Source organism: Diceros bicornis, chromosome 34, assembly GCF_020826845.1.
Source record: "Diceros bicornis minor isolate mBicDic1 chromosome 34, mDicBic1.mat.cur, whole genome shotgun sequence".
NCBI classification, from domain to species: Eukaryota; Metazoa; Chordata; class Mammalia; order Perissodactyla; family Rhinocerotidae; genus Diceros; species Diceros bicornis.
The window spans coordinates 30,363,576-30,376,235 of NC_080773.1; the positions used below are offsets into that span (position 1 = coordinate 30,363,576).

The window sequence follows — 12,660 nt, forward strand, 5'->3', positions numbered from 1 at the left end:
ATGGAATTTTCTATATGTAGGATTATGTCATCTGCACATAGAGATAAGTTTTCTTTTTCTTCTCAAATTTGTATGCTTTCTATTTCTTTTTCTTGCCTAATTGCTCTGAGTAAAACTTCCAGTACAGTGTTGGGTAGCAGCAGTGACAGTGGGCATCCATGTCTTATTCTTTATCTTAGGGGGAAAGCTTTTTATTCTTTCTCCATTGACTATATTAGCTGTGGGTTTTCTATAAATGATCTTTATCAGGTTGAGGAAGTTCACTTCTCTTTTTAGTATGCTGAGCATTTTTATCATGAAAGCTTCTGGATTTTTTCAAATACATATTTTGCATACAATGAGATAATTATGTAGTGTTGATAGTGTTTTTTTTTTTTTCTTACTATTAATGTTGGTTATTACATTGAACCATCCACCTTTGGATTTTTGGAATAAGTCCCAGATGCTGGTTTATGGTATATAATCTTAATATGCTGTGTATTCAGTTGGCTGATATTTTGCTGAGGATTTTTGCTTTTCTATACATAAGGGATATCGATCTGTAGTTTCTTATGATGTCTGTCTGGCTTTGGTATCAGAATTATGCTGGGCGCATAAAATGAATTAAAAAATGTTCCCTGTCTTATTTCTTATAGAGCAGGTCTGGTTGTAAGGAACTCCCTCACCTTTTGTTTATCTTAGAAGTCTTGATTTCTCCCTTATTTGTAACTGACAGTTTTGCTGGGGATAGAATTGGTTGAGCGTTTTTTTCTCTGTCAACAATTTAAGTATGTCAGCTGATTTTCTCTGGACTCCATGGTTTTGGCTGAGAAATCAGCTGTTAATCTTATTGTGGATCCTTTGTATATGATGAATACTTTCTCTCTTGCTGCTTTCAAGATTCTCTTTTTGCCTTTTTCTTTCAACAGTTTGTGATTTTTTTGTGATGTGGATCCCTTCAAGTTCATTCTCTTTTCTGTTCATTGAGTTCTTAGATTTGTAGATCCATGTCTTTATTCACATTTAAGAAATTTTTGACTGTATTTCTTCTAATATTCTTTCTGCCTCCTTCTCTTTTTTTCCCTCCACTTTGGGACTCAACATTGTTCATATGTTGGTCTACTTGATGGTATCCTACGGGTCTCTTGGGCTGCATTCATTTATCGTCAATCCTTTGTCTTTCTACTGCTCAGACTTGGTAATTTCAAGTGATCTGCTCTCAAGTTTGCTGATTCTTTCTTCTATCTGACCAAATCTGATGTGGAACCTCTCTAGGAAATTTTTCATTTCAGTTAGTTTACCATTCAGCTCCAGGATTTCTCTTTAGTTTGTTTTCTTAACCTCTATCTCCCTCTATTTGTTTAAACACAGATATTCTCCTGATTTCCTTTAATTCTACGTCCATCATTCCCTTTAGGTTAAATAATTGATTAAAGTTTTTCTTTAGTATGTCCAAAGTTTGGGCTTCCCTAGGGACAGTTTCTGTTATTTATTTATTTTTTGTATGTGTCATACTTTATTGTTATTTTGCCTGCTTTTAACTTTTTGTTAAAAACAGGACGTTTTGAATATATTGAAACTTTGGAAATCATAATTTTCTCTCTCCCCAGGGTATGTTGTTGCTTCTTTGATTGCTGTTGTGTGTTTATGTATTTCTTTCAACTAATTTTGTGCAGTGTGTTTTCTTTGCTGTGTGTGGCCACTGAAGTTTTTGGTTAGCTTGTTGGTCAGGTAGTGATTTGACAGATTTCCTTAATCACTTGGAATCACAAACAAAACAAAACAAAATCACCTTAGACTTTTTATACATGAGCTCTGTGTGTGTTTCTCTGTGGGATATATGTTAGGGTATGCCTTTAAATACTCAGGCAGGAAGTTTACAACTCTGCCTTAGCCTTCACTTCCTGCATGTGCAGAGTCTGATGCTAAATAGGTGGTCAAAGCTTAGGGGCTTCTCAGGTCTTTTCTCATGTGCCCTGTCCTGGGCATGCTTGGAACCATCTAGATTTCCTGGATTATGGAGGAGATTTTGAAAGTCCTTATTCCACAATACAACTCACTTTCCAATATTTTCTTAGCATTTTTAGTGTGTCCATTGTTTGCCCAGTTGTTATCTCTTGCCCTAGGTAGCAGTGGCTAATATATTTACCTTTAAATGTCTTTGACAAATGGCCCCCGGTTAACACCTCTACCTAGGTACAGTTCTGAGGTAGGCCAAATAAAGGCAACCGCTTTGAGCCAGTCCTTCAGGGACCCAGCAGGCAGATCAAGAAAAACAGCCACAATCGTTATAAAGTCCCTCTGTCCCCTCTGGTTCTGGAACACTGTACAAGCTTGAGAGCTGACATCTTCAAGGCCACTGCCTAGCAGAGGAATGGGATGAGGTCAGAGTAAATTAAAACAGCTCTCTTTTTCTTGGTTAGGAATGTGTTTGGTTTCTGGAATCTCGCCTGCTTTTGTAGAAGGAGGTACATTTGGAGTTCCCTGCTCTGCCATTTTTGATGTCACATTTCCTCACTGTTAATCTCTATAATATCACATATTTACCTGAACCTCTTATTTCAAAATCAGTGGTTTTCAACGTATTTTCCAGTTCTCATATTATATGCTCTTTCTGAAATGTAGATTCTTTATTTTGTTCTTATGAATGAATTTCTTAGACTTCCACAAACTGTATATGTATATGTAAATGTAAGTAATTATTTACTACTGCGTTTGTCTTAGGTTATTAAAATGTTTATTACTTTTTATTATGATTAACAGATAATTAATTTTTAGCATATATTATGTAATATAAGCACAGTATACTAATCGTTAATGTTGCAGTATGCCTCTTATGCATGGATTTAATTTTATATCAGGTATTTACAAGAATATTTTCTTGTTCTAAAAGTGGTTTTTTAATTTTGTGTACAGTAAGTATTCAGTAATTAGCTTTAATATCTTATTTTTTTTTTAAATGTGAGACACCTATATTCCTTCTCTGAGTTGGTGTGAAAAAATTGCCCTTCTTTTGGGACTATAGTAACTTTTGATCAGAGAGCATTTGAAAGTAGGCTTCCCTAAAAGGAATTTGAATTACATGTAATCACTCTTTCTTTATTGTGGAATCTTATATCCTTTGTGTTTTTAAACATTTGCAGACCTTAGTTGAGAAGCTTGACAACCCTGTTAATTATGAGTTTTAGTTTTGGTGTAATATTATATTTTTTAATATAAAATATCCATCTTAACAACTCTAGTTAATAGGAAGCCTTTGATAATTTCTGTGTTACAGATATCTCTCCTGGATATGTGATCAAAGAATTATCACCAAAGGAGGACATTAATAATGGAGAATTATTCCAAACATTTATTTTGGAAAGACATGTAAGTCATGATTTTGATGATTTTGATTTCAGAGAAGTCCAGCAAAATATGCACAAGTTTGAGACTCAGTGGGTATGTGAAGAAAAAAATTATGAAGGGGCGAGTACAGCCCATTACAAAAATTTTGCTGGTAGAAGAGATCAACAACATCATAAATCCTGTAATAATTTCCCTGTGACACAGAATGTTTCTGTAAGAAGAAGTACGTCTCATTATTATAAACATGACAAGTCATATGTGAGGAATAAGGAACTAAAAAAAGACATAGGCTATTCAGGAAAAAAGTATATGAAATCTTTTAAAAATAGGCTTGGATTAAGCTTTCATTCACATCTGGTTGAAGTGCACAGATTTCAAACTGAAGAGAAACTTTATGAATGTCATCAAGTTGAGAAGTCTATCAAAAATTGTTCTTCAGTTTCACTGCTTCAAAGAATTCCTCCTAGTGTCAAAACCAACATTTGTAATAAATATGGGAAAGTTTTTATGCATCCTTCATTGCTTACACAACACCAGAAAACACACATTAGAGAAAAACCTTACAAATGTAATGAGTGTGGGAAGGCTTTTAGCCATTGCTCAACCTTAGCTAATCATCAAAGAATTCATTCTGATGAGAGACCTTACAAATGTATTGATTGTGGCAGAGCTTTTAACAGGTTCTCAAACCTCACAAGGCATCAGAGAATTCATACTGGAGAGAAACCATATAAATGTAATGTATGTGGTAAGGATTTTATGATACGTTCGCACCTTTGGAGTCATGAGCGAATTCATACTGGAGAGAAACCTTACAAATGTAATGAGTGTGGCAAAGCCTTTTCTGAGCGTTCAAATCTTGCTCAACATAAGAGAATCCATACGGGAGAGAAACCTTACAAATGTAATGAATGTGGTAAGAATTTTACCACACGTTCACACCTTTGGGGTCATGAGAGGATTCATACTGGAGAGAAACCTTACAAATGTAATGAGTGTGGCAAAGCCTTCACCGGGAGTTCAAATCTTACTCAACATAAGAAAATTCATACTGGAGAGAAACCATATAAATGTACTGTATGTGGCAAGGCCTTTAGTCAGAATTCAAGCCTTATAGTTCATCAGAGAATTCATACTGGGGAGAAACCTTACAAATGTCATGAATGTGGCAAAGCCTTTAAGCAGTACTCGAGCCTCAGTAGACACCAGAATATACATGGAGTGAAGATACAGATGTAAAGTGTGTGATGAAGCTTTTGTTAAATATTCACACCTTTGGAGTCATGAGGGAACTCACACTGGAAGGAAACCTTACAAAAGAGTGGAGGAAAGCCTTGAGGCCAGCATGGCCTTGCCTCAGGATTCACCAAAGATTTCGTACTGGAGAAAATTCTTATAAATATAATGAGTGTGGTAAATTGTTTAAGCAGTTTTCACAATGTTCTATGCATCAGACAATTCCTACTAGGGAGAACTAAATCTAGTCCTTTTTGAAGATTAATCAAATCACATGGTACATTCTGCTGAGTCATTGAAAGCCAAAATCATTTAAAATTCATGAGATGACGGGTGTAGAAGGACCAAGGACCTTGGTGGAAAATCCCACTTACCTTCAGTTTATATAATATTTTTATTCTTTTAGATTTCTTGGTAAGGCTGCATTATTATTGACATTCAACCTGAGGTTCAAAATCTGTTATTGATGTTATATGTCTTCATCACTGATTTTCGTGTGTTGCCGGTATCTGTGAAGAAACTGTTTTTTTGGTCCTAATGTAAATGATATATTTTTAATTTTCTTTTCCACTTGTTCATTGCTGGAAAAGAGGAAGGCAGTTAACTTTAGTAAATTAACCTTGTATCCTGAAGTCTTGCTTTGAGTGCATATGAATGTTTTATCTACCACACTTAAGGGCATCATATGAGATTTTTCAGTAATTCTGGGAATAGGCGTCACTCTGTTTTGTTCCTGGCATAAAAACAAATGAGTCTCTCTGTTTCTATACTAATATTGAGCCAATCTTGGCAATCATTAAGTCCATTTTGGTCATGGGGCAGGGTCTTGTGTACTATGTTACAATCAGCATCTGCAATTTTTTAAGATCTCAAATGCTCTATGCATATTTGGTATTGGCATGTAGAATAAGTCTTTACACATAAATGGAAACTTGTCACAGCCAAAATTATAAAATAACGTACTACTAATCTAAACTATGATGACAAGTTATGAAAACAACTAAATATAGATCTAGATTATTGGAAGAACGTACTAACTAGCTTTTTCAGTATATTGTGATGGTAAATACTATACTTTGTTACCATCTCCACTAAGTTTAAGTCCCCAGTCTGCTGGTAACCAAGATGTGAATTTAGTAAAATCACTTCACTCTCTCTGCATAAGTTCTCCTCCTCTTTAGAATAAAGATAGTAATAGTTTCCACCTCCAAGATTTGTGAAGAATAGAAATGTTACCAGCCTTCATATCAGTGATTCTTATGTTGTAAGTGTTCTTTAAAAGTTATTCATTCAACTCTTGGAAGGCCCTTAAGGAAAGTAAGATTTAAGTAAATATTTCTCAGTGGGAACTAATGGTAAGTGGAGAATATTGGATTTCAGTTGAAATGGTAAATGTAGCCCATGTTTCAGGTTCCCATGCAGTCTTCTCCAGAAGAAAAATGTCAGTCATTGGAAACTATCAGATGGCCTCCAGGTTTTTGGCAATCAGATTGAATTGATTAGAATTCTGGGAAATTTCTCTCTTCTTTACCATTATATCTTCCTATCCTTCACTAGGTGAAGGTTATGGTCCACAGATTTGATTGTCAAGCACCGGCTTATAGCCAATTAGTCATCATCTGAGGCCGGCCCCGTGGCTTAGCGGTTAAGTGCGCGCGCTCCGCTACTGGCGGCCTGGGTTCGGATCCCAGGCGTGCACCGACGCACCGCTTCTCGGGCCATGCTGCGGCCGCATCCCACATACAACAACTAGAAGGATGTGCAACTATGACATACAATTATCTACTGGGGCTTTGCGAGGGAAAAAAAAGGAGGAGGATTGGCAATAGATGTTAGCTCGGAGCCGGTCTTCCTCAGCAAAAAGAGGAGGATTAGCACAGATGTTAGCTCAGGGCTGATCTTCCTCACAAAAAAAAAAAAAAATTAGTCATCATCTATCTAGGAATCTCCAGCACAGTGACAGCTTTTGGGTAGAAACATTTTTCTCAATGATTTTGGATGCAAATTTGTTAGCTGTGTTTACAGAGTAGTACTGTACTATATTTATGTAAGATGTCACTATTGGAGAAAACTTTTGACGGTTACAAGGGACTCTTCTACACTCTCTTAGCACCTTCCTGTGCATTTATAATTATTTCAAAATAAAAAGTTAAAAAAAAGGCAACAAGGTATACTGTGGGTTTTACAAAATTCAAATCCAGCTCTTTGTTCAAATGAGAATAAAAGATATTATAAATGAATCTAAAAATAATTCTTAAAACTGTCCACTCATTGCCTCCTTCTAAATGTTTAAAAGGTATGTAAATATGGATATGCCTGCATCCTACATAACATGGATCTACGCTATTTCCAAGGCATCCTGAATCAGACCACAGGGGTAGAACCAGAAAATTGGATGTTTAAAGTGTTTGCTATACTATGGATTGGTGGATATTTACTTCTGGAACCTCCACCAATCCTTCATGAAGTGACCAGGTTATCTGAAGAAAGGGGAAGACTGACGTCCAGAAGGACCGTTGAGATTCTTTTAATTTCTGAATCAACAAAGCTCCAATCTTCCCCTTAAGAACAGGGATCAGAACCTCAGTCATTCGAGGCAGGGCCTGTGAAGAGACTCACGGTGGAAAAAGCAATGATACACAAGGACAGATCCTGCCTTATGGAGGGAAGTTATCCTCACGCAAAAAGACCAGTTTTCTGTTATTCTCTAATATATCGTGTCTCTGCACATAGGCTCTGTGATCAGGGTCCAGGCATTCACAGTGCTTCTAAGAGAATTTTCTGGACATATTGGTGAATGTCACAGTCCCTGAAATGAAATACACAGACGTTTGTAGAAGCAGCAATGGGGAACTTCTATTTTAACACAATAGAAGACAAGAGGAGGGGTATGAGGATTGGTTCTGGTGTAGTATGAGGATTATTAGTTGGGCTTGGTGGTAGAACTTCTGGGTCCTGACTTTGGACAAGTTGTATAACCTTTGTGAGTCTCAGATTGCTCCTTTGAGATGGCACCTGCCCTGAAAATCTCAGTTGGCTATTGTGAGGCTCACAGGGGACCTTCCTGTGAAATCATAGTAAATAGAAGCACTGTACATGTGTGAGCCTTCTTGTTATAGTTGTAGACCATGTAACTTTGCATCCTAATTCAGGAGATTCTCAGTCTAATTGTGTATACTCTCCAAAAGCCATTCTGGGCCTCTGGTATCATCCCCATACTCCTACCTTCACCCCCTCTAACCTGGCCTCCTATTTTCCCGACTTGGAGGGTTCGCCTGAAAAAGAAAAAAAAAAGGTGGGGTAACATGACTCCTGCTATCTCTGAGGCAAAGCTGATTAATGTTGCCCCCTTCTTTCCTATATCCTTTTCCTAATATAGCTGGTGCAATCCCAGGACTGCAGTATAGCATGGGATTGACATGGTGGAGAGAATTTATAGGGAATGAAACGTGAAGGAAAGCTTTAGGGTGCAGGATAAAAAGACTAGTAAAGTTGGTGATAAACAGGTGAAGGACTCCCCAAAATGAGACAAACGATCAGCTTTAAAAGGATCCACGAGTAGAGCATTCAGTCATAGTCTTAAACAGGCTTGATCAGCAGCATGATTACAGTCAGTTACTTCAGTGAACATGCACTTACCATGGCAAGCTTCTAAATGAGTGACCCAGACAGTTATATCACAGGTAAGTTTGTTTCTGCAATTTACAGACCCAAAGATAGTTGCCCTTAGTCTGCCAGTCTAGTTTTCCAAGTGTCAGGGCAGACAGCTTTCTCAGGGCCAATACCACAAGATCCTGGGTTCTAGCCACTGAGGAGAGCAACCACATCTGCTTTCATTTCTTCATGTTCTGCATTGAGGCTAAACATCCACCCAGCCCAGTGGATGCTGTCAGGTTTCAGTTTTGCTGGACCATCACTGAACCAAGGCCAGGCATTTAGGCGAGTCTTGGATAATTGAGGGCATCCTGTTGCAAAGGGCTTCACTTCAGGTCCCAGATACAACTTATTCTTGTAAAGCTGAGATACTGCAGTCCAAGTTGACGCATATCAAAATGGGAATATCAGACTAGACAGTCACAAGGCGTCTGTGGGTCAGTCTTCAGTTTTGACAAAAGTTCAGTAGCAAGCTAACTGCTGCTTTTCAAAAGCAGTTTACCTGTTGTGTCAAACCTGAGTCCACACCCCAAGGGGGTCTTCTAGGTGGAGGTGCCTTCCTTTGCCAGAGACTCCAAATGGCAGAGTCAAGCACAGAGACTCATTTGTCTCCCGTGCTCTAGAAGTCTTTTAAGGGGCTGGGCCTCAATTTGGATGTGAGGGGTGAATGAGACAATAGTTACTATTTTTCTTTTCCACTGGAATGATTGAGCATTGTAATCTGCCCACACAATCCAATAAACTTTAATTGGAAAAGAAGACTGAATTTGTCATGTTTTATCAGCCTTCCCTACCAACAGAGGGAACCTTCTAGACAGGGCTCTTGAGACTCAATGATCTCCAACTGTTGGAGATTTTCTGACTCTCCAACAACGAGAACATCATTTATATAGTGAAAACTTGGACATCAGAGGGTAGAGGCTAATGGGCTATACCCTCACCCACTCACTGATGGCAAATGCCAGTGGAGTTTGTTTCATAAACACTGCTCTACCTTCACTCCACCCTGAAGAATGGATAAATATGGAATCTCATGCAAATGGTGATGTTTGGGAAAATTGGTACATTTTGAAAAGTCTTTGGTAGTATTTACTAAAGCTGAGTAGAATTAAGCCTATGACCCCATGAAATCCACTACTACATATATAACCACAGAAATTTGTACGTGTCGCCAAAACACCAGTTCTAGAATTTACGTAGCAGTACTATTATTGATAATAGCCCCAAACTGGAAACAACCCACATATGCATCAAGAGTGGGATGATTAAATTAATTATCAGATATTCACATAATGGAATCCTGTTCAGTTGTTAGAATTCACGGAATGGAACTGATGCTAATAAATCACCCACAACATGTAATAATAAAGAAAAATTTACAAACACCACATGAAATGAAAAAAAGCCAACTATAGAATATTTCATTCTGTATGAATTCATTTATATAAGATACCAAACAGGTGAAAGAGATCTCTGCTGTTAGGTGTCAGATTATTTACCCTTGGGGATAGTAACTGGGAGGGGCACAAGGAGGCATTTTTGGGCTGACAATGTTCTACTAGAAGATCGATACAGAGGTGTGTTCAGTTTGTGATATTTCATTGTTCTGTGTACTGAAGACCTGTACATGTGTGTTTAATACTTATCACCAATTTTAAAAGTTCAGGAGAGGGGCCGGCCCCCTGGCGTAGCGGTTAAGAGCGCGCCCCGCCACTGGCGGCCCGGGTTCGGATCCCGGGCGCACACCGAGGCACCGCTTGTCAGGCCATGCTGTGGCGGTGTCCCATATAAAGTGGAGGAAGATAGGCACAGATGTTAGCCCAGGGCCAGTCTTCCTCAGCCAAAAAAAAAAGGAGGATTGGCATGGATGTTAGCTCATAAAAAAAAAAGTGTTCAGGAGAAGGTAAGTAGATTAACACTTTCCTTATGTTCTCAACATAGATATTAAAGATATTAAATAGCACCATAATTTGTTTTAAAAAGTATGCTATAATTTCTAAGGTTAAAAACTAAGATACACCGAGTATAAAACCTCCTAAGTAAAGGGGTAAATATAGAATTATTAAAAATCAACGCAGAAGATAGAAAAAATAAAATAGACAAGAGTAATGAAGACCATACAATAAGTTGGGAAATCTAATCCCAGCTATATCCACTATTATATTAAACATAAATATATAGAGTAATTGCTCTTGTTCAGGTCTAAAATTGTTTGAATCTATTTAGTTGGATATTTTTTGAGGAGATATAGTTAAAACATTAGGATTAAAAGTAAAATAATGAAATATACGTCTCATGGCATTTTAACCTATTCAACAGCCCCCATGACCATATAATAGACTTTAAATTTGACGTATGTTGTCATTATTATAGTTATGGTAAGTAGTACTATTATTACATTTATTAAGGTACACTTTTCCAATGTGATTACTTGATAAATAACAAACATAATCTGAATGATGACACACCACACACATACACGTATACACACATGCACACACATATATACTATAGTCTGTGTTTTGCATCTTGATTTGTGGTTTATCATATGGTAAATATTTCTGAATGTATCTTGTGAGCTAAAAATATGTTTATTTTTGTGCTACAAAGTTTAGTATATCAATATACATTATTTGAAACTAATTATTGTGCTTTTCAAATTATTGAATCCTTAATTCTTTACATCAGCTTCATATTATAAATACAGAGATAGTGATATTTAAAGTTTTCCTATACCTGAGAAACAACTAATTTTCTCCTGTGGAAATCCACCTGTTACAAACAGCACAGAAACAAAAAGGATTCATGACTTCCCCCCTCTAAATGACTGTTCCTCCACTGCTCCAAGTTTAGTGAAAATCTCCACTTAGTTCCTCATGTATTGACATGAGAGTGCTCCCACAAAGCTCTTTCTTTCCAACATGGCTAATTGGTATCTTCACATTGTACAGAAAAATCCATCTTCTACAGATTCCAAACCCCATGCCATTTTATCCCAGACATCATGCCTTTTTAAATTGTGAAAACTCACCTGATGTTTAAAAAAAATTGACACAAACGTCTTTGGGCTCTCTTTTTTCCCACTCAAGTTTTGTCTGGCCATTTATACATGAAAAATTTAAATATGCTTATCTCCCTCTATATAATTATATCTCAAATGACCACCATCTGTATAAAGACGTAACATACACATTTCATAACTTGGCCCCCAATACACCTACTATCTGAAACTCATTTCCCTTCCACCTTCACTCTATACTACTTCATTATTCCCTCAGAACATTTTTTCTTCAGTTTCTTGAATGACTATCTCACATGCTATTCCTTTTTCCTGGAACTTTTCCAGAATTTCCATGCTTAATTTCTGAATACAATTTTTATGTTCAGATTGAAAGGTATACCCTCAAAGACATCCACGTAATATCCAGATTATGTCAAGACCTACTGTTTTATTATTTCATAGACACTGAACTACACCACTACAGACATTGTTAAAATTTAAATTATGTAAGTATTTACATAACAATTACATAATATTTTATTAGAGTTGCTTTACCATTTATAGTTTGTTACTGGACAGAACTTAAGTCTGTCCCTGAACAAGAATGCGGTCTTGTTCACCATTCTCTTCTAATGTGACTGTTTCACAATTGTGCTTACAACTCTGTGAGGATGAGTGAATAAACAACTAAACATTGTACAAAAACATGACTTTATATATTTCTGATAGAATTAGGAGATTTTGTATTCCTTATCCAGACAAAGCAGAACCTGTATACACTGAAGCCATGATGCATCAGAAGAAAGAGGCTGACAGTTGGGAAACATCCATTGATTAAGGCAGAGGAGTTCACTAGCAACCTACTGGGATTATTAAAAAGAGAAATACAGACCTGGAAGATGGAGGAGAGAGTGTAACATGATACAAAGGTGCTCCCCAGGACAAGGATGCTTTGGGTAGCTCTGGACTGGGGAGGATCTAGGGGAGATGTTGGTCCTATGAATGTGTTGCACCCTCTGCTTGTGTCTGTACAGGATTAAAACCATGGAGATGCTGGCCCAGAGCATGAGCCCCAAACAAAACATCAGGGACTGATGACAATACTGACAGTAGTGATTGTGTGATGTTATTACCTACCTCAGAGCAGTAACCCAAATCCTCTTTCATTGTGATGTTTGTTTTGTTCCATATGCCAGTCACATACATAGGAAAAATAATATTTACCACCATGTGCAGGATCCAGCACAAGAAAATAAAGGAGCCAATGTGCTTGGGAGCTTTCACTTTAAGCTCTGTGCACCTGGAGTTCCTGGGACTGATGGTGATGGCCTGGAAGACACTCAGGAGGCAGGTGCTGCTGATTGACCACCCTTTCCCACTCTGGGAAGATAGAAAACAAGTTTGCATCAGGTATCATTGAGGACATCTTTCAGACCAAAAGC

General features: G+C 37.4%; 2 protein-coding genes across 2 annotated transcripts in view; both read left to right on the plus strand.

Annotated features, from left to right (window-relative positions):
• The window catches only part of LOC131397312 (zinc finger protein 208-like), a 649,542-nt gene that overhangs the window by 43,253 nt on the left and 593,629 nt on the right, over nt 1-12,660 (plus strand). Inside the window, 1 exon segment of the mRNA XM_058530105.1 lies at nt 3,799-4,525. Coding sequence (XP_058386088.1) covers nt 3,799-4,525 — 727 coding nt within the window.
• LOC131397344 (zinc finger protein 677-like) overlaps nt 1-12,660 on the plus strand; it is a 30,599-nt gene that overhangs the window by 15,617 nt on the left and 2,322 nt on the right. The window contains exon 4 of the mRNA XM_058530145.1: nt 3,257-3,348. Coding sequence (XP_058386128.1) covers nt 3,257-3,348 — 92 coding nt within the window. The remainder of the gene's footprint in view (nt 1-3,256; nt 3,349-12,660) is intronic.